This window comes from Aquarana catesbeiana, linkage group LG11 (assembly GCF_042186555.1).
Source record: "Aquarana catesbeiana isolate 2022-GZ linkage group LG11, ASM4218655v1, whole genome shotgun sequence".
In the NCBI taxonomy this organism is placed as follows: Eukaryota; Metazoa; Chordata; class Amphibia; order Anura; family Ranidae; genus Aquarana; species Aquarana catesbeiana.
In genome coordinates, this window is record NC_133334.1 from 111,472,662 (window position 1) to 111,497,470 (window position 24,809).

Here is a 24,809-nt window from a genome sequence, read left to right on the forward strand (position 1 = left end):
TTGCCTGAGATCTGCACTGTTCAACTGGTCAGTGACAATGCAGATCCTTTGAGGTTTCCGTGACTCCCAATCTGCTATATTTCTTTCAATAGCAGTTGCAAATGACAACAAAGAGGAGAGGGGCTTATCTCTCCAGTCTGGATTTGCAGTCATCAATTTTTCTCTGATGTTTCCTCTCAACCCGGTCATGAAGCTATGTATCAATACGGGTGATAGGGCACTGTTAGTAATGTCCTCACCAGCCGATTCCACGGCTTGTTTAAAGTGATTGTAGTATGTCATACAATCTTCCTGTGGACCTTGGATTGCTCCTGACACCTTGGTCCAAGACTGGAGAGGATAGACTGTTTTAATCAACTGCACCAATTGCTTAGTGAGTATATCTCCTAGATGGCTGGAGTCAACATACAGGGTCCGTGAAATATAAGTTTTACTGAGGATTTCATCCAAGTCCCCATCTCCACAAACCCTTTTCATTATTTGAAGCATATCACCCCAGTTTGCATTGTAGCTTGCCTGGATGTCCAGCAGCTCTTTGGAAAATTTAGTGGGCTCTGTCCTTGGATGGGGGGACATGTGTCACCTTTGCAGTGGATCTCCCACTGTTATCATAAACCACCTGTTCTCTTACAGGATAGACAGATATGTCATCTGAAAAAGATATCGGTTGTGGATTGGTCTTTTGGGATTCTGTCACAGAATCCCATTAAGACTGGGGAAGATTGGTGCTGCCAGGTGGGGGCACTTTATCCAACTGCAAAGTGCCCTGAAGGGTGGCATTAACTGTCCCATGGTACACAGGTGTGCCCACATTGGGTGATATCCTTTCACCATTAGAGTGACACCACACAGGTCCTTGCTGTGGGGTGCTAGTTACTTGGGAGGTATAAAGGTACATAGGCCGCGTACTTTGTAGCAGAACTGCCCGTATTGCTTACAGCAGCGGAATGGCTAGTTAACTGCCATCTAGGGAAGAATGCTGGCTCGCAGACCGTAATATGGTCTCTGGAACTGGGGAGACTTTTCTCCCTTGATTCCAGCATTCCCTTCCCCTGGCTTGCTGCACTATCTCTTTCCTTTTGTTTCAATTCTTCACATGAAGAGTTTTCTCTTTCGTTCATTGACGGACACAGCTCCATTCTCTTGACCGTAGGGTTATATCTTCCTCCTTTCATGAGAGACTAGGCAAAACATGCATTGCATGTGAGAAACCCAGAACTTTACAGTTCTGCCCAGGGGGCGGTCCCTCTGATATAACCCCTCAGCCTACCTCCTGCAGCTCAGTTTTTTTCTGCCTAGCAAAGGAGAAGGACCTAGGCTCCCTATCTGGACCATTGGTCCTGGGGTTTTTTTCTGGATTTTGCCACCTTGCGCAAGGTAATCTTCTATCAACAGCTGGCTGGGTGACAGGCTGGATAAATATAGATCCTTGTAGTCTCCCCAGCCTGGCCATCTCTGTGCACAGTTGTGATGTCGGCCATTTTCTGTTTGCCCTGTGAAAAACGTGGGTGGCGGCCATTTTCCCGGAGCTCGGGGGCCATTTTCCCTGTGTTTTTGTCCTATGTACAGGACGCCCGGCGGCCATTTTCTGGTAGCCTGGCGCGCTTTCTCCACACAGCGCTGTTCCCTGGGCTCAGAACAGTGCGGTTTTCGTTCCAGGACACCTGTGCATTCTCACAGGATACAGCCAGCAGCAGCACGGCACAGCTCTCGGTCGGGGTGGTGAGTCCTGTGGTGGGAACCCCAGTCTGTAGCAGCTAGGAGGGTGGGACTATACACCTTGTCCTAAGTCTCCAAGGGTGGCAGACAGGAAGGGTCAGCATGGCGTCAGAACCTGGTATTTCTTCCCCAGATCTCCCTGCAATTGCAACCGGCTCACCTGAAAATAGTGCGGTGCCTTTGGACGCTTTGTCGGCGGTTCTTAAATCGTTCGTTGCCAGGGTGGAGACGGCGTGCGGGCGCAAGGGGGGGTAAGAAACTGCCCCGCCCCCCCCCCCCTCCTCCAGGGAGAGCTCTGATTCAGACTCGGGCCCCGCAGTGACTGGCGGCCCCTGTTCTGATGTGTCAGAGGACGCTGACCAGGACCGATCGGACAATGAGCATAATTCCGGATCCGCGCAGGAAAAAGCGATAGTTGGAGCACTTATCACCACTGTACGTGATAGCCTGAAAATACAGGATGTGGCAGGATCCTCTGCTGAGGTGGCGGTCCCTTTTGGGTCCCGTAAGCCAGCCTGTACGCCTAAGGTGTTTCCGTGCCTGATTTACTTTGATAAGTTCATATACAAGGAATGGGGTAGCCTGCAACGGACCTTTTCAGTCCCAAAACGAATGGCGGTGCGTTACCCCTTTTGAGGAGAGCCTTCTTAAGAAATGGTCGGCTCCCCCGGTCGTGGACCCCCCAGTGTCCAGGTTAAACAAAGTAACCACGATCCCGGTAGAAGGGACTCCTGCATTTAAGGATCCTACCAACAGGAGGGCCGAGGCAGTGGCCCGATCCATCTTTACGGTAGCTGGGTCAGCGCTACGACTGGTACTGGCCACGGCATTAGTGTCGCAGACCCTTACTGAATGAGCGAAACGATTGCACCGTGAATTGGACAAACAGCAGTCTCCTCCTGTCTGCGTGGAACTAGCAGACCAATTAGTGCAAGGCCTTAAGTATGTCTGTGATGCGGCCCTGCATACACTTCCTTTGCTCTCCAGAGCATCAGTATCAGCAGTGGTGCTGCGGCGCCTGATATGGTTGAAATGCTGGTCTGCGGACCAGGCATCTAAAAAAGCTCTGACGGATTTGCCTTTCCTTGGTGAATGGCTTTTTGGAGCCTTGCTAGATGACATTATTAAGAATGTCACGGGTGGGAAGAGCACTTTGCTCCCACAGTCCAGGAAGGGTAAGGAGCCACGCCGCAGGCAAGGTCCCTCCTTTTCCACTCTAGAGGCTTTTTCGTCCGCCCGGGACCTCAGGTAAACGTTCCCTGTCCGTCAGGGCGACTACTGAGGGACAGAAGCGTCCCTGGCTTCACAAGCCCGCGAGCAAAAGTGTTGCCGCATGAAGGTCTGCCCCCGTCCAACACACGGATGGGGGGTCGCCTTTGGGAGTTTGCAGTTCGGTGGGCCTCTCGACTGTCCGACAAATGGGTCTGCGAACTGATTTCATCGGGCTACAAGATAGAGTATCTCTCTTGGCCACCAAGCAGATTTTTTTCCCTTCAGCATACCCTTACTCCCGGCTCGCTGGGAGGCCCTGTTTGGGGCAGTAAGGGACCTGCTCAGCCGTGGGGTTATAGTGCTTGTTCCAGAAACGGAAAGGTTTCAGGGATTTTATTCCAATCTATAGTCCCCAAAAAGGAAGGGGTACGTCCAATCCTGGACCTAAGAGCCCTCAATTGCTTTGTGAAAGTACAGAGGTTCAGAATGGAATCAGTTCGCTCTGTAGTCGCTGCACCCCATCAGGGGGACTCTCTGGCGTCTCTGGATATCCAGGACGCGTACCTGCACATACCCATATGCCTCAGGCATCAGAGGTTTCTGCGATTTGCAGTAGGGGAAGACCACTACCAGTTTGTGGCTCTCCCTTTTGGTTTGGCTTCAGCACCCCGAGTCTTTACCAAGGTATTTGCTCCAATTTTGGCGTTGTTGCGACAACGTGGGATCGCAATCGTGGGTTACCTAGGCGATCTCCTTCTGAGAGCAGATTCCGCCCCAGAATTAAGGGAGGATGTGGCGATCACCATGCACACTCTAAAAGAGTTTGGGTGGGTGTTGAACCTCAAGAAGTCGGTGCTAGTGCCTAGGCTTACTGCTGGACTCTGTGGAAGCGAGAGTGTTTCTCTCTTGAGACAAGCTGCAGACTCTCAGGACTGCGGTGAAGCGGTTGAGGAGCCGCAGGTGGTCGTCACTGCCTTTCTGCATGCGAGTTCTGGGCCTTAATGGTGGCTTCCATTGAGGCGGTACAATACGCCCAATTTCACACCAGAGTCTTGCAGAGGGAGATATTGTCGAAATGGGACAAATCTCCATTATCCCTGGATCGACAGTTTCGGGTGAGCCAGTCAGTCAGGGACTCTTCTCTGGTGGCTGAGATCTCCTGCCCTTCGGTCTGGGAAATCATTTCTACCTCTCCATTGGACGGTGATCACGACGGACGCCAGCCTGACCAGCTAGGTATTGGGAATACAATCGACACAGGGCCTCTGGTCAAGGGAGGTTTCCCAGTTACCGATCAATGTGCTTGAGCTTCGGGCGATCAGGCTATGCCTCTCCACATGGTCGATGAGACTACAAGGATGTCAGATCAGGATCCAGTCAGGCAACGCCACGGCGGTGGCATATGTCAACCATCAAAGAGGAACAAGAAGCTCGGCCGCAGCACGGGAGGTCACTCACATCCTTCGGTGGGCAGAGCGACATGTACCGGCCCTGTCAGCTATATACATCCCGGGAGTAGAAAACTGGCAGGTGGACTATCTAAGTCGTCAGATGCAGGACCCAGGTGAATGGACTCTGCATCCGGAGGTGTTCAGGCTTCTTTGCCTGCGGTGGGGCACACCAGATGTGGACCTTCTGGCCTCTCAGCTCAATCGAAAGGTGCGGAGGTTCGTGTCCAGGACAAAGATCCTTGGGCGGATGCGTCAGACGCGTTGGTGGCTCCATGGGAGCAGTACCGGCTGATTTATGCCTTTCCTCCGCTCAAACTGTTACCACCTCTGCTCCGCAGAGTGGAGGCCGAGGGGATCCCAGTCATACGGATTGGCCTCGGCGTCCTTGGTACGCCGACCTGATAGCCTGGTGGCGGATGCTCCTTGGCAGTTGTAGGTGCGGGAGGACCTCCTATCACAAGGTCCGATACTTCATCCTGCTTTACCGTCGCTGGCTTTAACGGCGTGGCTGCTAAGGAACCGAGGTCTGTCGGACTCTGTCATTTCCACTATGCTGAGGGAAGGAAATCATCTTCCCGGAAGATATATCATCATACATGGAAGGCTTCTATCTCCATCTGTGAGGAGATAGGGTGGCGCCCACGTACTTATTCGGTAGCTAGAGTCCTGCTGTTATAGTGAGGAGTGGACCAGAAGTTGGCCTTGAGCACCGTTAAGGGAAAGATTTCAGCTTTGGTTGTTTTCTTCCAACGACCCCTGGCGTCTCACTCGTTACGCATATTTGTGCAAGGGGTTCGGCATGTAGTTCCTCTGGTGCGTCCACCTCTACCTCAGTGGGATCTGAACCTGGTGCTGTCGGCGCTTCAGAAACCACTGTTTGAGAGCATCAGGGAAATTCCCTTCTTGACCCTGTCTCAGAAAGTGGTCTTAGTGGCTATTACCTCTGCCAGGAGGGTTTCAGGGCGACTTGCAAGACAAGGCCGCCAGCTCTATCTGATTATCCACAGGGATAAGGTGGTGTTGCGTCCGCAATCTTCTTTTTTTGCTGAAGGTGGTTTTGGCCTTCCACCTCAATGAAGACATTGTGTTACCATCTCTGTGTCCTAAGCCGACACATCCTAAGGAGGTGGCCCTCCCATTCCCTGGACGTGGTCCGGGCTCTAAGAGTATATCTGTCTGCCACGGCTCCCTTCCGGAAGTCAGATTCGCTGTTTGTTTCGGTGGCTGGTCCGAAAAAAGGGCTAGCGGTCTCGTCGACTACCATTTCCATGTGGATCAGACAGATCGTGGTCCAGGCTTACGCCTTGAAGGGGCAGGTGTTCCCCTTTCCTGTCACAGCCCATTCCACTAGGGCAATTGGGACTTCTTGGCTTTCCAACATCAAGCGTCAGTTTCCCAAGTGTGTAAGGCGGCGACTTGGTCGTCCGCTCACACCTTTACCAAGTTCTACAAGGTTGATGTAAGTATATCTTCGGATGCTTGCTTTGGCCGCAAACTTCTGCAGGCGGTCGTGTAATGTTGCAATTTTACATTCTTTTCTTTTGTTGGACAAAGTTTATGTTGTTGTCCATGCAGTTTGATGCATTTGTCGCCCGCAGATTCTAATGCGGTTGATTCAGAAGGTAACTTTTCCGTTTGGGGAGCACTTCTGGTTGTGGGTGAACTTCTGTTTTGCTGTTCCCACCCCTCGTTATGACACTGCTTGGGGACGTCTCTACGGTCAAGAGAATGGAGCTGTGTCCATCAATGAACGAAAGAGAAAATAGGATTTTTGTACTCACCGTAAAATACTTTTCTCTGGAGTTCATTGACGGACACAGCACTCACCCCTCCTTTTAATTACGTTATACTGCTTGTTGACGTACTGAGCTGCAGGAGGCAGGCTGAGGGGTTATATCAGAGGGACCGCCCCCTGGGCGGGACTGTATAGTTCTGGTTTTTCACATGCAATGCATGTTCTGCCTAGTCTCTCCTGAAAGGAGGAAGATATAACCCTACGGTCAAGAGAATGGAGCTGTGTCCGTCAATGAACTCCAGAGAAAAGGATTTTACAGTGAGTAAAAAAATCCTATTTTTCTGTGATTCATTGGGGATTTTAAATAGGGTGTTAAACTTGGCAGCAAGTTGTGGCTTTCCCTTTTTGTCATCTGTTGATAGATGACAATTCCTATCAGCTTCTGAGTATTTTCCCACCAAGGACTGGGCGATTGTAAAAGGCCCCAATCCTGACAATTCCTCATCGTCCCCCTTTTATCACTGTCACTACTCTGGGGATGTGGGTCTAGTGGCTGTCCCTGCTTGTTCCTACTACTCAGCATCATTTGGCGTGTTTTCTCCTTAACTCCCACTGTAAAAACATTAATTTCCTCCGTCTTTTTCACAGACTCCAGCATCCATATAGCCCAAATATCTTTTTCATATGGCCATGTCATCTTTTTGTGGTGAGCACGGTACAGATTTTCCCATACTTTAAGTTTAAATGTGCCTTTCTTAGAAAACCTTGTTTTTGTCCACCTATCCCATTCACGAATATATTTTACAACCCAGGGCCCATATTTATCATCTCTTCCCTTGGGGTCATTTGATAGGGTTTATCCCATTCAGACCCCCTCTTTGAAGCAATTTGATTACCCATCCTTACGGACACTTGGACCCTGACCTGATTTCCCAACCTTTTATAGGTTTCTCCTCCAGAGGTAGCTACTCTCCGGACCGTGATTGGGTTGACAGGTACCGCCCCTGTCACTGTTGCTGCTTTTCACTACTTGTCAGAAAAATATTTTCCCTGCTCGTGACGATAGTCCTTCAAGTCAGCCTGGACTTTAGTTCAATCTTCCCCATGGATTTTTTCAAAGTATTTTAAAAATGGCTAACAGTAGGGCTATTACTTTTGTTATCTCAAGAATGATTAGGGCAAACTTGGATAATCAAGAAAATATATGCCTGCTTGGAGTACAAAAGGCAGTTAACCAAGGCACACATTTGCAATATGATTTATATCTGTTACAGTATAGCCAATGCTCCCAGGTCTACTTACAAAGCTTACAATCCCCAGTTAGTAATTGCAAAGAAGAAAGTTTCATACCCAAGATCATTCAGTGTGATTTAGTCTCCGTTTCCACTGATGCAATTTGTCATGCGACTTTGGACACAGTCACATTACAAGTCGCAGCCCATTGATTTAAATAGCACCCGTTCCAATCTATGCGACTCAAAGCTGCAGCGACTCTGAAAAGGTACCTGCACCACTCTGATGCGACTCTGGATCAAAGTCGCATTCAAAGCCACACCACAGTCGCACTAAAGCTGCATCTCACAGTCACACTGTAAATCATGTGACATTGGGGATGCGCCAATGGAAACGCTGCTCTATACCCACAGGTGTGTTTCAATCACAAAGATTGGCCTAATCTCATTCAAAGGGTCAACTGAAATAGCTTTTTGGCAGAGAGACGCATATTCTTTTCCACTGCCTCCAAGATTCCAAATGGAGCCCTCATCATTTGCACTTACAATTTAATTTCTTATATACATTATTCAAAATCAGTCTCCTCAAAGTATCAGTATAGACAAAAGGTAAACAGGAAAATTTTGATAAGTTTTTTTAGTCTGGGTATTCAGATGGGAGATAGGTAAACACAAAACCCAGCTCTGTCTTCCGTACAAGAAATCGCATTCACCCCAACGTTAAACTTCCTCACACGGGGCATCATCTGATAAGGCTATATTTACCTACCTCACTTATATGGAGTGATTAAACCTTTGTCTATGTAAGAATTAAAAACGAATGATAAGAGTGCAAAAAGATAAACAATTACATTTATTTATACAGAAAAGAAATGTTAGAATGATTAGAAATTACCAAATATCTCTAGTGCGGTTACAGGTACAGTGTTGCTTAGGCTGCAAAGATAACTAAGGCTAAACTCAGATATGGTTACAATGGACATACACAGGCTGTTACTTGAATCTTAGGCAAAATCTTAACAGAAGAAAAGTAGGGAAAAGTAAAGAGATAAGGGAATACATTACACAGAGATCTTACGCAGTGAACTGTGTCCCATTATATACACACTTGTAACCCCCCCCCCCCCCTCCTTTCCATATGTTAAAACTGCTACATTGAGTCAATGGGGTGGAGTACTCTCTTACCAGCTACCATTTTATACCTGTTCCCTTCCCACCTCCTTTGAAATGACATTATTCTACCAAATGGTCTGAGAAGAGGCTTTCCTGATGCCTCCATGGCAGCACACACTGGGTTGTGACTCCGCCCCCACAACCTTACAGGATTGGTTAGCTATAAGTTTGAAGGGGAGACACCCCGCTGCCTTCTCTTTTTTATCCTCACCTGACAGATTGGGATAAGCAGCTTGCTCCTGTTGTCAAGATAAAGAAAAAGCCTCTTACCGCACTCGCCACAGCAGGTTCAAGCCTCTCCTGTTTGGAAGTCCCTCCTGTACAGTCTCTAAAGGAGCTTCTATGGAGGGAACCCCCGGTCTGGTGGTCTCAGGGGGCGTCTGGACATCTGGCACAGTAAGCTTTAAAGAAGCTTCATATTTTGCAGTGGTCTCCTTTCCTTTTTTGCCTGTACCTTGTTTATGTATGTTTCTCCTGCTTAGGGGGCTTGCTGGCACTTGCTGTCCACCGCTGTGGAACCGTCATGGCCGCCTCCTCTGCTCTGCAATTGGCCTCAGGGCTAGATTCTGCCTTGGGAAGGTTATGCCCTTCTCCAAGATGGCGCCGAGGCGTTCGGGACGCTCTGTGCATGCGCGGGAGCGTCATTTTGCCGCAACGGCGGCGGCAGATTTAAAAGCACAGGCATTTCTGTGTTTGTTTGCTGAGCATTATCACAAATACCTGGATTTCGCCGTGCATTCAACTGCTTTGCCAGAAAACAACTCAGCAAGACCAGGTAAGTCAATCATCTGATTTAGCCTTTTAAAAAAAAAAAAGTAAGGGAATTAAAAAAAAAAAAAAAAATTTTTTTTTTTTTCTTTTTTTTCTCTTATTACCCTTCAGTCTTACTGTCACTATCACTATGGAGACCACTGCCCGCGCAGACCACCATCAGCAAACGAGGTAAGAGGCCATCGGTCATTGGTAAGTATTGAAGAAGGGGAGAGAAAAAGAGAGCCAACCACTAACGCTGCGTTTTTGGCAGCCCTACCAGGTCAAGAGCCGCAAGTTCCAGGCGTGAAGGGAGATCAAGTCATGCGTCAAGCAAGAAGTCTCGCAGAAGCCGCTCAAGATCTTCTTCCCGCCACCGAAGACATAGCCGCTCACGTCACAGCCGCTCAAGACGCAGCTGCTCCCGTCATAGTCGGTCACACCGCAGACGGTCACCTTCATCACACCGCCAGAGCTGCCACACCCGTCCTGCAGCAAATGCTTGCTGGGTATGCAGCGCGTCGGCCTTGCCAGATGAGCTAGTCTGCAGATCCTGCTTCAATGAAGCAGCAAAGGACAAAGAGCTAGACGCAGCAGTGGCTACGGAGCTCATAAGAGAATCTGTGCGGGAATCCATAAGGGAGACAACAGCACCACTAATCGATAGGCCTACGCCCAGCACATCGGTAGCGGATGACCTTCAACCCCAGGCATCAGAACCCTCCTCAGGAGATGAGGATCAGGACATGTCAGCAGGTTTTGATTTCTCCCTTGTACAGCCTTTCGCAAAGTCAGTCAAAGAAGCGATAGGCTGGGAAGAAGATAAAGCGGAGCCACAAAGTCCGGAAATATTTCCCAAATTTAAGGAAAGAACCAGAGAATTTCCCTTTTATAGGTGAACTGGAGGATCTAATTAAAGATGAGTGGGAAAGATCTGATAAGCGGTCCAGTCTTACCAACAGACTGACAAAAATGTATCCTCTGAAGGAGTCAAAAGTCAAATCATTGATGAACGCCCCAGTAGTTGACTCCTCCTTGATGCGTCTTGCACGGCATGTCACTCTGCCTATTGAAGACGCGGTTTCCTTTCGGGATGTTCTGGATCGGAAATTGGATCTGGAATTGAAGAAAGCATACTCCACTGCTGGGGGCGCGTGCAGACCAGCAATTACCACAGCAGCAGTGGCTAAAGCCATATCAGGTTGGGCAACCAAGGTGGAGAAAGATCTGCAAGACGGTACTGAAGTAGACAAAATAATATCTTCTCTTCAGGAGATCAAGTTGGCAGGTGACTTCATGGCAGAAGCTTCAGTGGATATTATAAGATCCTCTGCGAGATCAATGCTAGCCTCAGTCACGGCAAGAAGGGCCTTGTGGCTGAAACCATGGATGGCCGATACTGCATCTAAAACAAACTGGTGCAGAATTCCATATGATGGCTCAAACCTGTTCGGGTCTAAATTGGACACCGCTATCTCGAAGGTGACAGGAGGGAAGTCGGGATTAATTCCCTCAGACAGGAGACTCAAGGCCCAAAAGGGTTCCTTCTTCAGGCTAAACCTCCCTGAGAAATATAGGGAAGCTAGATCCTACCGTCCCGGTAGGGAGTTTAGAAGAGACTGGAAAAACACAAGACCTTCCTTCCTAAGGATGCAGAAGTCCAAGCCTACCCCGGCAGGGGAGCAGCAGAAGTCTTTTTGAAGGTTCGCCTGCCCACCCAGTACAGGTGGGTGCCAGGCTCAAGGACTTCGTACAGATTTGGTCAAGCCATATAAAGGACCCATGGACTCTCTCCACAATCAAATTTGGACACAAGTGGAAGTTTATGGGCAAAATTCCAAAAAATCACTTCCAATCAACAAGACTGCCATCTTCACTAATCAAAAGGAAGTTACTATTAAAATATATAGTGGAATTGAAGGAGAAAGGGGCAATCCTGGAGGTTCCGTCAGATCAAAAGGGGAGGGGGTTCTATTCCCCACTATTTTTGGTAAAGAAGAAGACCGGAGACTTACGTCCTGTATTGGATTTAAAAAATCTCAACAGGAACATAAAAATAGAGGCCTTCAAAATGGAGAGTCTGCAGTCCATACTTCTGGCAGTGAACCTGGGCGATTGGATGCTCTCAGTAGATTTATCGGACACTTACCTACATATTCCAATTCATCCCGCCTTTAAAAAATTCCTCCGATTTGCCATCAACAAAAGCCACTTCCAATTCCAGTGCCTTCCTTTCGGCATCTCGTCGGCTCCCAGGACATTCACCAAGGTCCTCCTACCCTTGGTTGCATTCCTCAGGGAAAAGGGTCTGCGAGTCCACCATTATTTGGACGACATCCTGCTCTTGGCAGAAGATCAAGAAACCTTGCTATGTCATCAGAGAATCTTACTCACGACTCTCCAGGACTTCGGTTGGCTAGTCAACTGGAAAAAGAGCAGCTTAAAACCCACACAAAACATGGTATTCCTGGGAGCGGATCTGAACACCAAATTGAACAGGGTACAACTCCCTCAGGAGAAGATTCAGCCTCTAGTACAGAAGATGTGGAGATTACTATCAGCGAGGCATCTTCCAGCCAGAATCTGCTTGTGTGCTAGGGTCCATGGCTGCAACCCTGCCCATGGTGCAATGGTCACAATGGCACATGAGAGTCCTCCAAAACTCCTTTCTGAGGCAGTGGGATGGAGTATCGATGCGTCAGACCATTACCATCTCCAGACCAATGAAGCAATCAGTGTGGTGGTGGACACACTTGACCAACCTCAGGAAATACAAGCTGATAGTTCCCCCAGATCCGATAATAGTCACCTCGGATGCCTGTCAGAGCAGCTGGGGAGCTCACTGTCAAGATCAAGCAGCACAGGGCCGATGGCAGTTCCGGGCCCAGGATATAGTATCGAATATACTGGAACTCAGGGCAGCCTTCCAGGCCCTCATGGCATTTGCACCAGTCCTCAGAGGGAAGAACGTGCTTATTCGGATGGACAACAAGGTGGCAGTGTCCTACATCCAGAGGCAAGGGGGTACCAAGAGTCTCACACTGATGGAGGAAGTCCGTCCTATCTTGGAATGGGCACAGGCACACCTAGCAGATTTAAAAGCAATATATGTTCCTGCGGCACAGAACATGTTAGCCGATTATCGAGAGACTCTTTCGAACAACGAATGGTCCCTGAGTCTCCAGGCCTTTTCTCTTCTCACGGAGACATGGGGAGTGCCAGAGATCGACTTAGCAGCCACTCCTGCGAATACGAAATGTCGGCGGTTTCTGTCCAGAGCATCTTTCCCTTCAGCCGAAGGGATAGATTGTCTAATTCACCCCTGGAACTTCAAGTTGGGGTACATATTCCCGCCAACTCCGTTAATTGCGAGATTCCTGTCCAGGCTTCGGAGATCTTCAGCCACGGTAATCGCGGTAATCCCTCTTTGGCCGAGAAGACCATGGTTCACGACCCTATTGCAGCTCAGCCTTCAACCCCCAATCCTTCTTCCGGTAACTCCGGATTTGCTATTTCAAGGCCAATTTCTACATCCAGCTCCAGAGAAGTTGCATCTGACGGCATGGAAGTTGAAAGGGTTAGGTTAAGGGAACAAGGCTGCTCACAGGAAGTAATATCGACTCTGATGCAAGCCAGGAAAAGTACCACTAACACCACCTATACAAGAATTTGGAACCAATTCTTTACAATGGCGCAGCAGAAGGGATGGGATCCTATTGCTCCAGAACCTTCTCAAATCCTAGAGTTCCTCCAGTCAGGAATCAACAAAGGTCTAAGTTCAAGTACCCTAAAGGTACAAGTATCCGCCTTGTCGGCCAAAACAGGCACCAGATGGGCATTACATCCGCTGGTTATCGAATTCCTGAGAGCCTGCCTAAAAATCAAACCTCCTAAGAAACCAGTTTTTCCATCATGGGATCTCTCAGTAGTTCTCGAGGCCTTCACCAATCCTCCTTTTACTCCATCTGAATCAATATCTCTGTGGGATCTGACTCTAAAACTGTCTTTTCTCATTGCAATTACATCAGCAAAGAGGGTGTCTGAGATCCAAGCACTGATGGCATCAGAAACTTGGTATTCTTTCCTGATAAGGTAGTACTAAGACCTTCAGACCACTTCATCCCGCAGGTAGCAACTTCCTTCCACTACAACCAAGATATTGTCTTACCATCCTTCACTAATGATCAGGGTGAACCTCATCCTCTGGATGTTAAAACTACCATCATTAGTTACCTGGCAGCTACAAATTCTTTTAGGAAGACGGATACCCTCATGGTCATTCCACATGGGAACAGACGAGGTCAAGCGGCTACTTCACGTACTATCGCCTCCTGGTTAGTCAAGTCCATCAAGAAGGCATACTCCATGCATCATATGGCAATTCCTGAAGGCATCAGGGATCAGACATACTTTCATTTCTCACTATAGAGTAGATTCTGCTCACTTGGCTATGGCAGACTTCGGTAGATCTGTTGTTAGAGCCAATTCTTCCGCATTATAAGGAATAAATATTATTTTCTTGCACCCACCCGACTGGCGAGTTATTTCCCAGTCTGTGCTGCCATGGAGGCGTCAGTTAAACGGAAAATTGTATACTCGCCTTTCCGTAATTTTCCTTTCCTGACGCCTCTCCATGGCAGCACACAGATTCCCACAGATTCCCACCCCGTTTTATGGTGATATATTTACAGAGAATGCAGCGGGGTGTCTCCCCTTCAAACTTATAGCTAACCAATCCTGTCAGGTTGTGGGGGCGGAGTCACAACCCAGTGTGTGCTGCCATGGAGAGGCGTCGGGAAAGGAAAATTACGGAAAGGTGAGTATACAATTTTCCGTTTTTGTCAGATAACTACTCAAGATAAAATTCCACAGTTGGGTATGGTGTCTCTGTTGCTTCTAAACATGTTCTGAAACTATAGAGTCATTGAAAGATCACTGTAAGTCACATTAATAATAAAGTCCATCACCTTCAGGGCCCAAATCTCCACGATAGAACAGAAGTAATTGTTTAAATGGTTTGCTACAGCCAGGTCTCCCTTAAGAGAAGTGTTGTGTCCAGTTTTCATTTTAGTGATCCCATTTAAATTTTTTTATTTATCTTTTATCATTGATTTATGTAAAAAAGGTTTTGTCTCCTTTCTTCAAGTGGTTTTTCAGTCGGTTCAGTAAAAATTAAGCCAGCAGCTACAAATACTGTAGCTGCTGACTTTTTTTTAAAAAAAGGATGCTTTCGTCAAGAGATCCAGTGCTGTCCTCACCTGGGCTGGTTTTTCACCGGTCTTTGGGGTCCCTGACGTCGCCATGTTTAGTGTGGGAAGCAGTGTTAATTTTGGCAGCAAATTTCGATTTAGTTTTAGTCTTGGGACTAAAATGGCATTTTAATTTTAGTCCCATTTTAGTCTTCTGCAATTGTTTTAGTCATATTTAGTCGACTAAATCTCCAGTACATTTTAGTCGACTAATGTCCTACGTTTTAGTCGACTAAAATTACCAGTACATTTTAATCGACTAAAACATTTTAGTCGTCTAAAATCTAATGGGTGCAATTAACCGCTTGCCGCCCGCCGGCTGTCATATGATGGCCAGGCGGCGCGGCTCTCGTTCTGGGAGGGCATCATATGCCTTCCTGGCCCACCAGGGGGCACACACGCTGCCGACGGCACTCGCGCGCGCCATGTCACCCGGGACCCGATGCGTGTGCCCGGCGGCCGCGATGTCCGCCGGGCACCCGCGATTTCCCGGTAACACAGCAGGACCGTGGATCTGTGTGTGCAAACACACAGATCCACGTCCTGTCAGAGGAGAGGAGACCGATGGTGTGTTCCCAGTACAGAGGAACACCGATCGGTCTCCTCCCCTTGTGAGTCCCCTCCCCCTACAGTTAGAAACACTCCCTAGGAAACCTAATTTACCCCTCGATTACCCCCTAGTGTTAACCCCTTCCCTGCCAGTCACATTTATACAGTAATCAATGCATTTTTATAGCACGGATCGCTGTATAAATGTGAATGGTCCCAAAAATGTGTCAAAAGTGTCGAATATGTCCGCTGCAATATCGCAGTCATGATAAAAATCGCAGATCGCCGCCATTACTAGTAAAAAAAAAATAAATAAAAATGCCATAAATCTATCCCCTATTTTGTAGACACTATAACTTTTGCGCAAACCAATCAATATACGCTTATTGCGATTTTTTTTTTTTTCTTTAAACCAAAAATATGTGGAAGAATACATATCGGCCTTAAAATTTGTTTAAAAAAAAAAATGGATAGTATAGCAAAAAGTAAAAAATAATGCGTTTTTTTTTTCCTTTCAAACTTGTCACTCTTTTGTTTATAGCGCAAAAAATAAAAACCGCAGAGGTGATCAAATACCACCAAAAGAAAGCTCTATTTGTGGGGAAAAAAAACAATTTCATCTGGGTACAGTGTTGCATGACCGCGCAATTGTCATTCAAAGTGTGACAGCGCTGAAAGCTGAAAAATTGCTTGGGCAGGATGGGGGTGAAAGTGCACTGTATTGAAATGGTTAAATTGTAATGCATTAGTTAACATTTCTCTACAATTTCCAAACTCCTATACTGCTGGAGTGAAAAATATAATCTGTTATTTATTATGGTATTGAGGTATGAACATGCACTACAGACCAGTTTTAATTTTGAAGTCAAATTTCAATTTAGTTTTAGTCTTTTGACTAAAATGGCAATTTAGTTTTAGTCCCATTTTAGTCTTTTGACTAAAATGGCATTTTAGATTGTCGTATTTTAGTCATCTCAGTTGTTTTAGTGGTATTTTAGTCGACTAATAATCATTTAGTCGACTAAAATGTTTTAGTTGACGAAATTAACACTGGTGGGAAGCCAGCTATGACTCATTGTGGCTTCACCGCCAGCTTCCCACTTTACATGCACAAGCTGCACTGCACTTTGTGAATGGTCCCGCAGCCTTCTGGGAGGAACGGGATCTGAGGGACCTAGTGGGAGTGGGATACCTGTCAAAACCTGGTACCTGCTCCCCCACCCCACCCCCCAAAAAAAAAAAAAACTTTATCCAAAAGTGGTAGAGGAGGTGGAAAAGTGGAACTTTCCCTTTTGGGTGAAGTTCCGCTTTAATAGATTTGGCCATTTTCTTCTTTCTGTGCTTTGACAGCACTGATAATGTGCTTGGCTCTTTTTGTCTATCTTTACACATTTTTCTGTCAGCTACACTTTGTTTCCTTGAATTCTCTATATGTTACCTATTTAGTGAGCTATATTGTGTTTTCTTCCATTTACTTTGGCTAGTTTGCCTGGCATCTAATTGTCTCCAGGATGGTAGACTTCATGTCCATTAATAACTGACATCTGTCATTTTACTACAACTTTTTTTTTTTTTTAAAGCTACTTCAGCAAGTTCTTTTGGGATACTTAATTCACCATTAAAGTTCATTTTTGTCCCATCACATGTCACATCATAGTAGCTTTTATCTTTTCTTTCCCCTTTTTTATCCCTCCCCCCATTTAATCTTCAATTTTTCTTTCCCTTCCCCTTCGCTTCCTCCAAGAGTTAACAAATTAGTTAAAAAGTGAATACACAAAACGTTCTCTTACATAATAAAATGGATAAGTACATCATCAAGAAGTGAAGGCACATTATACTAAAAGACAGTAAGATGAGTAGTAGAAACCAAAGTGATCAAAAGACCTCCTCCATCCCACTCAATTCACCTATTTCCAGTGTTACAAACCAAGCGTTGCCCCTTAATCCCTCCCCTCTTTCCTACCCCTCCCATTCATTTATCACTCTATAGGGGGGAACCCATTTTTTCCAACCATCTCCTCCACATAGCATCAAATTCTTTAAGGTTGCCTCTTTGTATACACTGCTCTTTCTTTACATATAGTCTCATTCACTTCCTGAATCCAATCTCTCACTGTAGGAGTTGTTCTAGATTGCCATCTGGTTGCGATAATTTTTCTGGCTTGGAACAAACACCTTAATATTGCAATTGTGGTACTATTCCTTTTTACTGTTTCTCAGTACTAGTCTAAAACATGAACTCTTCAGATTGGGCTTTTTATTAACCATTTCAAAGATACCCTATTTAGTGCCTCCATTACATCCCTGATCCTGACTGTAAGGCCCCTTTCACACTGGGGCGGTTTGCAGGCGTTATTGCGCTAAAAATACCGCCTGCAAACCACCCCTAAACAGCCTCCGCTGTTCAGTGTGAAAGCCCGAGGGCTTTCACACTGAAGTGGTGCGCTGGCAGGATGGTAAAAAAAGTCCTGCGAGCCGCATCTTTGGAGCGGTGAAGGAGCGGTGTGTTCACCGCTCCTGCCCATTGAAATCAATGGGACAGCGCGGCTGAAGCCACGCTGTACGAGCGGATTTAACCCTTTTTCGGCCGCACCGCTAGCGGCCGAATACAGCCACAAAAACGACGGTAAAACAGCGCTAAAAATAGCGCTGTTTTACCGCCGACGCCCCCACCGCCCCAGTGTGAAAGGAGCCTAATTGTATTTTGAGAATTCCAGTTAATATCAGGCGTGTTGAAGTCACCCATAATTAAAACCTCTCCTTTCATTGCCATTTCAGGTATCTCATAATTAACACCTGCACATAACACAGATATTGATATTTTTATTGCTGTCTGAGTCCTTGTTTGGAAGAGTTACCATGTTTGTCCAGGTGACTGTTATCACCAAAAGTGAAAGAAAAGCACAAATGTGAGTGGTCACCAGAACAGCAATATTGGGAAAATCCTCCAGTGGGGACGGGGATTTTCCTTGTTTTGGGAAGAAATATTCTCACTTCCTGTTGTGGCTATGGGACAGAAAGAGAAGGTAAATCTCCCCAATGGGGCACAGATGGCAAAAAAAAAAACTGACAGGGGTTATGACCATCCTTGTTTCCAAAATAGAAAAATAAAAAGTTTGCCCATTATTTCTACTTAAACATTTGAGTGCAATTTTGGCAGATAAACAGGTATTTTTCTGTACTTTACACTAACATTCACTAACTATACACTAACATTCATTGCACGCACTGGGACATAGTTTAGCCTACCCAGTGCTTAAGTGGCGTCCTCAATGGGGGTAACTCTGATATGCCCATGTTCATTGGTATGTGATATTTAGCCTTGATACTATATCCTTATTATATGACTTCCATGCTACACCTGTGAACTTGCTGTTTTAACTTCACTGTAATCCTTGCCTGGCATGTTCAAGACAGCATTTTACATATTATACACCTCTGGTATAAGTGTTTATAAAATACTGCTGGACAAATGTAATTGTTAGAGAAATTATAGTTATTTGAGGATTTAAAAGCACAGTTCTCAATGAGTCCATAGGAAATTTACAACTCCGTTATCTAGCAACTGATCCGTTTAGTCTAGATTAAATGGCATTCATTGGTTTTATTTGTTATCTATGTAATGTATATACATTCACTTTACCAATAGGTTCGACCCTTAAATCAGGAGGGATCTCTCTGTGTTTTTGGAACAGAGAAAATCCGCTTGGTGTATCTGCGTAATAAATTAGCAGGTTAGTATGGACATTTTCCTTTTCTGTATTTGCTTTTTATTTTCTTAAAACATAAAATGTGGTATTTTTAAGAGAAAAATTGTGGCATATCACAGAACATGTTTAGAGAATGAATAAAGCCACACACTATTTAAGAAAAAAAAAAAAGTGTGACTCAAATATTCAAGACACTTGGCCTCCTATTCATGGGTCAGCCGCTGCTGAAAGTGATTTACTGCGGATGGTGAGTTGGCAGCATTGCTCATGTGAAAGGGGCCTCGCTGCTTATTGTATTTTTTTTAAGAATACGTACCAATGCCCAAGGTAGGTTTGTTAGCATTGTGAATTACAATCATTATGTACTACTTCTGGAAATGTAAAATTGTCTTATGTTTTACCTGTTCCCCGCAGATCAAGATGAGTTTGAAGTGCCTCAGACATCAGACAACAGTCGGCGGCAGCTGCTTAAGACTAAAAGCAAGAGGCATTTCTCTTTCCGGACTACAGAGGAGGAGAGGCAGCAGCAGAGAAGGTTGTGTTCATAGTTGTGTTATAACTTGTACTGTTGAATAATGGTAGTTCCTTACCAAAGGAGAATATGCAAATCCAGAGACGTAAATAGAACCTTCAGGGTCCCAGTGGAAGAAACCATAGAGAGCCCCCCTGACCCAGCCAGGGTCCTTCCGCCAAGCCCAGTTGCAGGTGGAACCTTTGCGACCCTGGACGTTCCTCCACTGGTGTCAGGTTTTTTTTTTTTTTTTTTTTTCTTTTTTTTAAGCCCTTTTGGGGGGCTTTGGTGAAATATCAGGGGTCTAAACAGTACTCTGATGTTTCACCTTTGAGACAAAGAAAAGAGATTGAGGACACAGCCCTTAATCTCCATCTCTGCAGCCTCAGCTGCACAGAATGAATGGACAGAAATAGCTCTGTACAGAGCTTACTTTTGATTCACAAACTGAAGCATAATAAACAGTTTACTATGCCTCAGTTACGAATGGAAAGAGTCAGTGAACAGTACCAATGTCCTAGGATGGAATAGGGAAGGCAAACTATAAGCCAATTTAAACTTCAGCCTCAAAGAAAAACTCCAGCTAAACTTTATTTTCTTTGGAAAGAGTGATAAAATGAAAATAGCCAAAGACTGAAATGTGATCGCAGAAATTCAGAGACTTTGGAAAACAATGAAAACATTTGATTGGTTACCAAGGATTCTTTGGCCTGTGAAGGCTTACTGACTCTCCTTGGCTGTGGTCAAGGGACGTTCGGGCCTGCTGAAAAGCTGCCATATACTGGCTCTTAGAACAATCCTTTCAACGGCTGAAGAATAAGCAGTTTAAGTGTAGCTAAAGCTTTATTTGTTTTTGTTTGTGATGTGCTTTGCTTTTAATTGCTGTGTGTACCTGTCGGTGAAAAGGGTGTAGGAAGGTCAATAAAAAAGTAGATTAAGGTTCTAGATTTTATTCTGAAGAAAAAGCGTTTTTTGATATTTGTGCCCTTTTGGGAGACCTCCTATCAGTTTCTGCTCTAATGACAAAGGATGTGCAGAAAAATACCTCCAGTGGTGACACAGGAACCAATAAAAACCTTGCAGTGGTTTTAACCGTTTCCTAATTTATACAAAACGTGAAAAAAATTTGGGCTTCCTATTTTTGTTTTACTGGGTCTACCCTCTTCTGGCTGCCACCTTGTTCCCTACACATGCTGAAATGAACAGTGAAGTTGGTGGTGTTTACATGTTCTCAGTTACCTTTTCTCACAACAGTCATTAATTTTTTTGCAACAGAAACCCTTGACTTGTTTAGCATAGAGCATTGGCCAATCTGACATCACTAATCTTTTATCATGAAATCAAGCTAGTAAACAATTGTGGTTTTGCAGACTTATTTGTGCACATGTAGCAGCAGTTTTGTAAAAAGGTTATCTTTAGAAAGGTTTCTTTTGGAATAGTGGTGCTGAAGATGGTTTTCTACAAAATGTTGCTGCTTTGATAAATATCTAATTGCAAATATAATGGTTTTCTTCTGGTGTCATGCAGGGTTATGATGAGAGATCCTGAAATTAGATCAAAGCTAATCTCCAATCCTAAGAACTTTAGTCATTTGGTACATGTTGGTCCTGGAGATGGGAAGCATCAGTTGAAAGACTTGCCAATAGTAAGTACTCATTTGAGCTGACAGTGGGCTAGAACCTCAATTATCCAGCAGAATGTGGGATGGATTGATTTTCTCCTGGTCGTTTTTGCACAACAGTAATTCACTTTAATTACAGTTTATATAAGGGAGATAGATAGCAATGAATAGTGTGTAATGCTGGGCTTAAAGTGGTTTTAAAGCCATAGTGTTTTTACACTTATGCATTCCCTGCATTTAAGTGGAAGTTCACCCTAACACTAAAATCTCTAAATTTACAAGCATCTATGATCTAACACTAACCTATCTAGCCTTGTAAAGAAGAAATCAGTATACGTACCTTTTTGAAGCCGGTCCAGTCTCCAGCGGCAGAAGCTCTGCAGAAGAGACAGCTGGGAAGTGACTTCACCCACAGAGTTACTATGGGGCTTCCATTGTCGGTTGCCTCCTCTACACCCACCTCTATAGAGAATCCACCGCTGACAGCTCGGCATGGTACTGGACCGGATCCACTTCAAAAAAGGTATGTATAGCAATTTCTTCTTTACAGGGATAGGTTAGTCTTGGATTGTGGATGCAAGTAGATTTAGAGATTTTAGTATTGGGGTGGACTTCTACTGTAAGGCAAAAACACCCCACTAATTCTCCCCTCCCCCCCTTAAAACGCTTACCTGAGCCTGTCAGCGATCCAGTGCTCTGCCTGGCTGCAGTCTTCTCTACCCTCTCTTTCTCTTCTCACAGAGACTTGGGCAGGAGCCATTGAATCCTACTGCTGTCAGTCAAATCCTGTGAGCACAGTTTTTAATAGCGTATGCAGTCAAGGGGCCTCAGCAGATATTTTCCAGTAAAGGTCAACTTAGCTTTTAAACCAGCACAAAGTATTTAGACACACCCAGAAGAAGGCTTTAATGTGCAAGGAAGGAGGGGGCTGTACTAGGGAATTGACTAGTCGATTCTTCTAGCAAATTCAAGGCGCATTGCAGGTGAATTAAAAAAAATGTATGGAAAAGGAAAGTCATTGCAAGTAAGCATTTAAAACATGTTTCTCATTCGTTCATTGACAGACACAGCGCTTTCTTATTCAGAACCATAGGGTTATATCGCCCCCTACAGGAGTAGGACACTAGGCAGAAAAAAGACTTGGCTACGCCCATGGGCAATCCTAGCTAATATACACTCCCCTCTCTGCTATAGGCCTTCAGTTTTTTTTCTGCCTAGTCAGGTGTAAGGACCTAGTTCCCAGCTGGAAACTCTAGTCCTGGCATTTTATTGTTTTTGCTTTTTAAGCTACTTTTTTTCTCTTGGCTTTGCGGCCTACTGAGCACTTGCGGCGGGCGGCCTACCGACTGGGTGACGTGCGAGGCAGCCCTAGAGCGGGCAGGGGGGCTTTCTGCTGCAGGCATCCGTCCTCCTTCCTCGGCTCTAGCCTGGTCCGGTCCCCCTGCGGACCTGAGCACTCGCGGCTGGCCAAAAATTTAGGCCACAGCTCTTGCGGCCTGCTAGTCCGCACAGCCACGCCGGATGCCTTCTTCCAGAGGGACGGCGCTGTGGGGGCTCTGAGGGCGATCTTCTTTTGGGGGGGTTCTTTAAGTGGCCCCACTGTAGGCTCCCCCTGTGAGGGGCCTTAGTGGATGCCCCCCGTGAGGGGCCTCAGCCAGTGTCCCCTGTGCGGGGCATCCGTAGGTGCCCCCTGTGCAGGGTCTCAGCCAGTGCCCCGTGAAGGAGTTCAGTGGTGCCCCTGTTCGGGTTTTCCATAGGCGCCCCTTGTGCGGGGCCTCAGCCAGTGCCCTCTGTTAGGGGTCCAATGGTGCCCCCTGTGCGGGGTATCAGTAGGCGCCCCAGTGCAGGGTCTCAGACAGTGCTGCTTGTGAGGAGCCTGGGTCAGCGCCCCCTGTGCGGGGTCTCGGCTGACGTCCCCCGTGTGGGACCTTAGTGATGCCCCTCAGTCGGCGGCCCCCCTGTGGTGTTTGCGTGTTTACAAGTGGACCAGTAGTGGATCCCCCTGTCTCTAGGGTGCGCCATGTGACCATGATTCTGGGAGGAGTGTCTGGCTTTTAAGGATCTGGCTGATATACCTGAGGGGAGCAGATTCCCTCAGCGTTCGCTGAGTTGGTTGGGTACAGAATGGAGTCCAGCCACATGGTGGCATCCCTTCATCATTGGGACTTTCGGGCTTCTGTCGACATCACGGATGCTTATTTATGCACTCCAATATGTGCCCAACACCAACACTTCCTCCTTTTTTCTGTGGGAAAAGAGCCTTTTTAGCTCACGGTGTTGACTTTTGGTCTCTCCTCCACCCCTCGCGTATTCGCAAAGGTGTTGGCCCCAGTTCTGGCGTGGTTACACGGGGGATTGTGGTCCTGGGCTGCTTGGACAATCTTCTGCGAGCAGAGTCCTCGGTTACCCTGAGGGCTCTCTATACAGACCTAAGTTTTCTGTTGGCTTTTATACTACCTGAAGTCTGCTCCGGCTCCTTCCAGAAAATTGGATTATCTGGGCCTGACTCTGGTTTCATCTCTGGCCAGAGTGTTTCTTCCTCTGGACAAACTCCAGAAGTTGCATGCTGCATTTCAACTACTGTTGTCTCGCAGGTGGGCCTCCCTGCAGGCTAGTGTTGGTCCATGAGCCAGGTGCTGAAGTTACGACGCTGCTGAAGCGTAGAAAGCCTTTCTCCTGGGAAGATTTACCGCTGGACATGGATAGCATACATATGCCGGTGTGAGGCGCTTGCCATTTACCTTCGTTCTTTCTCGGTGGCTTGGGTTTCGACCTTCCTTCACGGGGGGGGGGGGGGTGTTGGCGGAACTTGGCCTTGTGTACCATCAAAGGCCAGGTGTCAGCCTTGGCGGTTTTCTTCGGCGTCCCCTGGTCTTGCACTCCTGGTGCCTACTCTTAATCAAGGGGCTCGACATCTGCCTCCTCTACCGCCGTGGGATCTACTCTTGGTGCGTTCGGTTCTACAGGAGCCTCCCTTTGAAAATATTCGGGAGGTTCTCCTGCTTGCTCTGTCTCAGAAGGTGGCTTTTTTGGGTGCTATCGCCTCTGTTCGCAGAGTGTCGGAACTGTAGGCGTTACCATGTCATACTACTTACCTGGTGATCCACAAAAATGAAGTGGTTCTTCACCCTTGTCCGTGTTTCCCTCCTCTGATTCCTTTTGATTAAGGACGTTGTATTGCCTTCCCTGTGTTGCAGGTCAAAATGTCCTAAGGGATTTACCTTACATGCCCTGGATGTGTTCAGGTGATACTGGTGTATTTGGAAGTGACTGGGCCTTTTCGGAGATCAGACTCACGGTCTGTGATCACGGACGGGCCAAATAGGGGGCTGTCTGCTTCTTCTGTGACCTTTCTAGATGGCTCACAGACGATGACTCTAGTCTATTCTATCAAGGGTTTGTGTTCCCCCTTTCCCTGTTATGGCCCATTCTACTTGGCTGCTTACTGCTTCTGGGACCTTCCATCATCAGGTGTCAGCTGCGACGGTTTGCAAGGCATCCACTTGGTCGTCGGTGTACACTTTCACAAAATTCTACAACGTGGCTGTGCTGGCATCTAAGGGTGCTTCTTTTGGCTGTAAGGTGTTCCAGGCTGCTGTTTAGAGGTCTATTCCCTCTTGAAGGGCTATTGTTCTGGTTGTGCTCCAGTTTGTTTCTGTGTTGAGCTCCTGTTACCTGGTTGGCTCTTGTGTTAGCCTTGGGATATTTCATATTTTCATTGTCCCACCCCTCATGTTTGGCACTGCTTTGAGACGTCCCTAGGTTCTTAATAAGGAAGCGCTGTGTCTGTCAATGAACGAATGAGAAAATAGGATTTTTGACTTACCATAAAATCCGTTTCTCTGAGTTCATTGACAAACACAGCACCCACCCCTCTATGGAGGTTTTTAATGCTTC

General features: G+C 46.5%; 1 protein-coding gene across 2 annotated transcripts in view; it reads left to right on the plus strand.

The window, feature by feature from the left end:
* The window catches only part of CDC42BPG (CDC42 binding protein kinase gamma), a 268,963-nt gene that overhangs the window by 227,572 nt on the left and 16,582 nt on the right, over window positions 1-24,809 (plus strand). For both annotated transcript variants that reach the window (XM_073604887.1, XM_073604888.1), the window contains exons 32-34: window positions 18,720-18,804; window positions 19,195-19,315; window positions 20,819-20,936. In XM_073604887.1, the coding sequence (XP_073460988.1) occupies window positions 18,720-18,804; window positions 19,195-19,315; window positions 20,819-20,936 (324 nt within the window). The remainder of the gene's footprint in view (window positions 1-18,719; window positions 18,805-19,194; window positions 19,316-20,818; window positions 20,937-24,809) is intronic.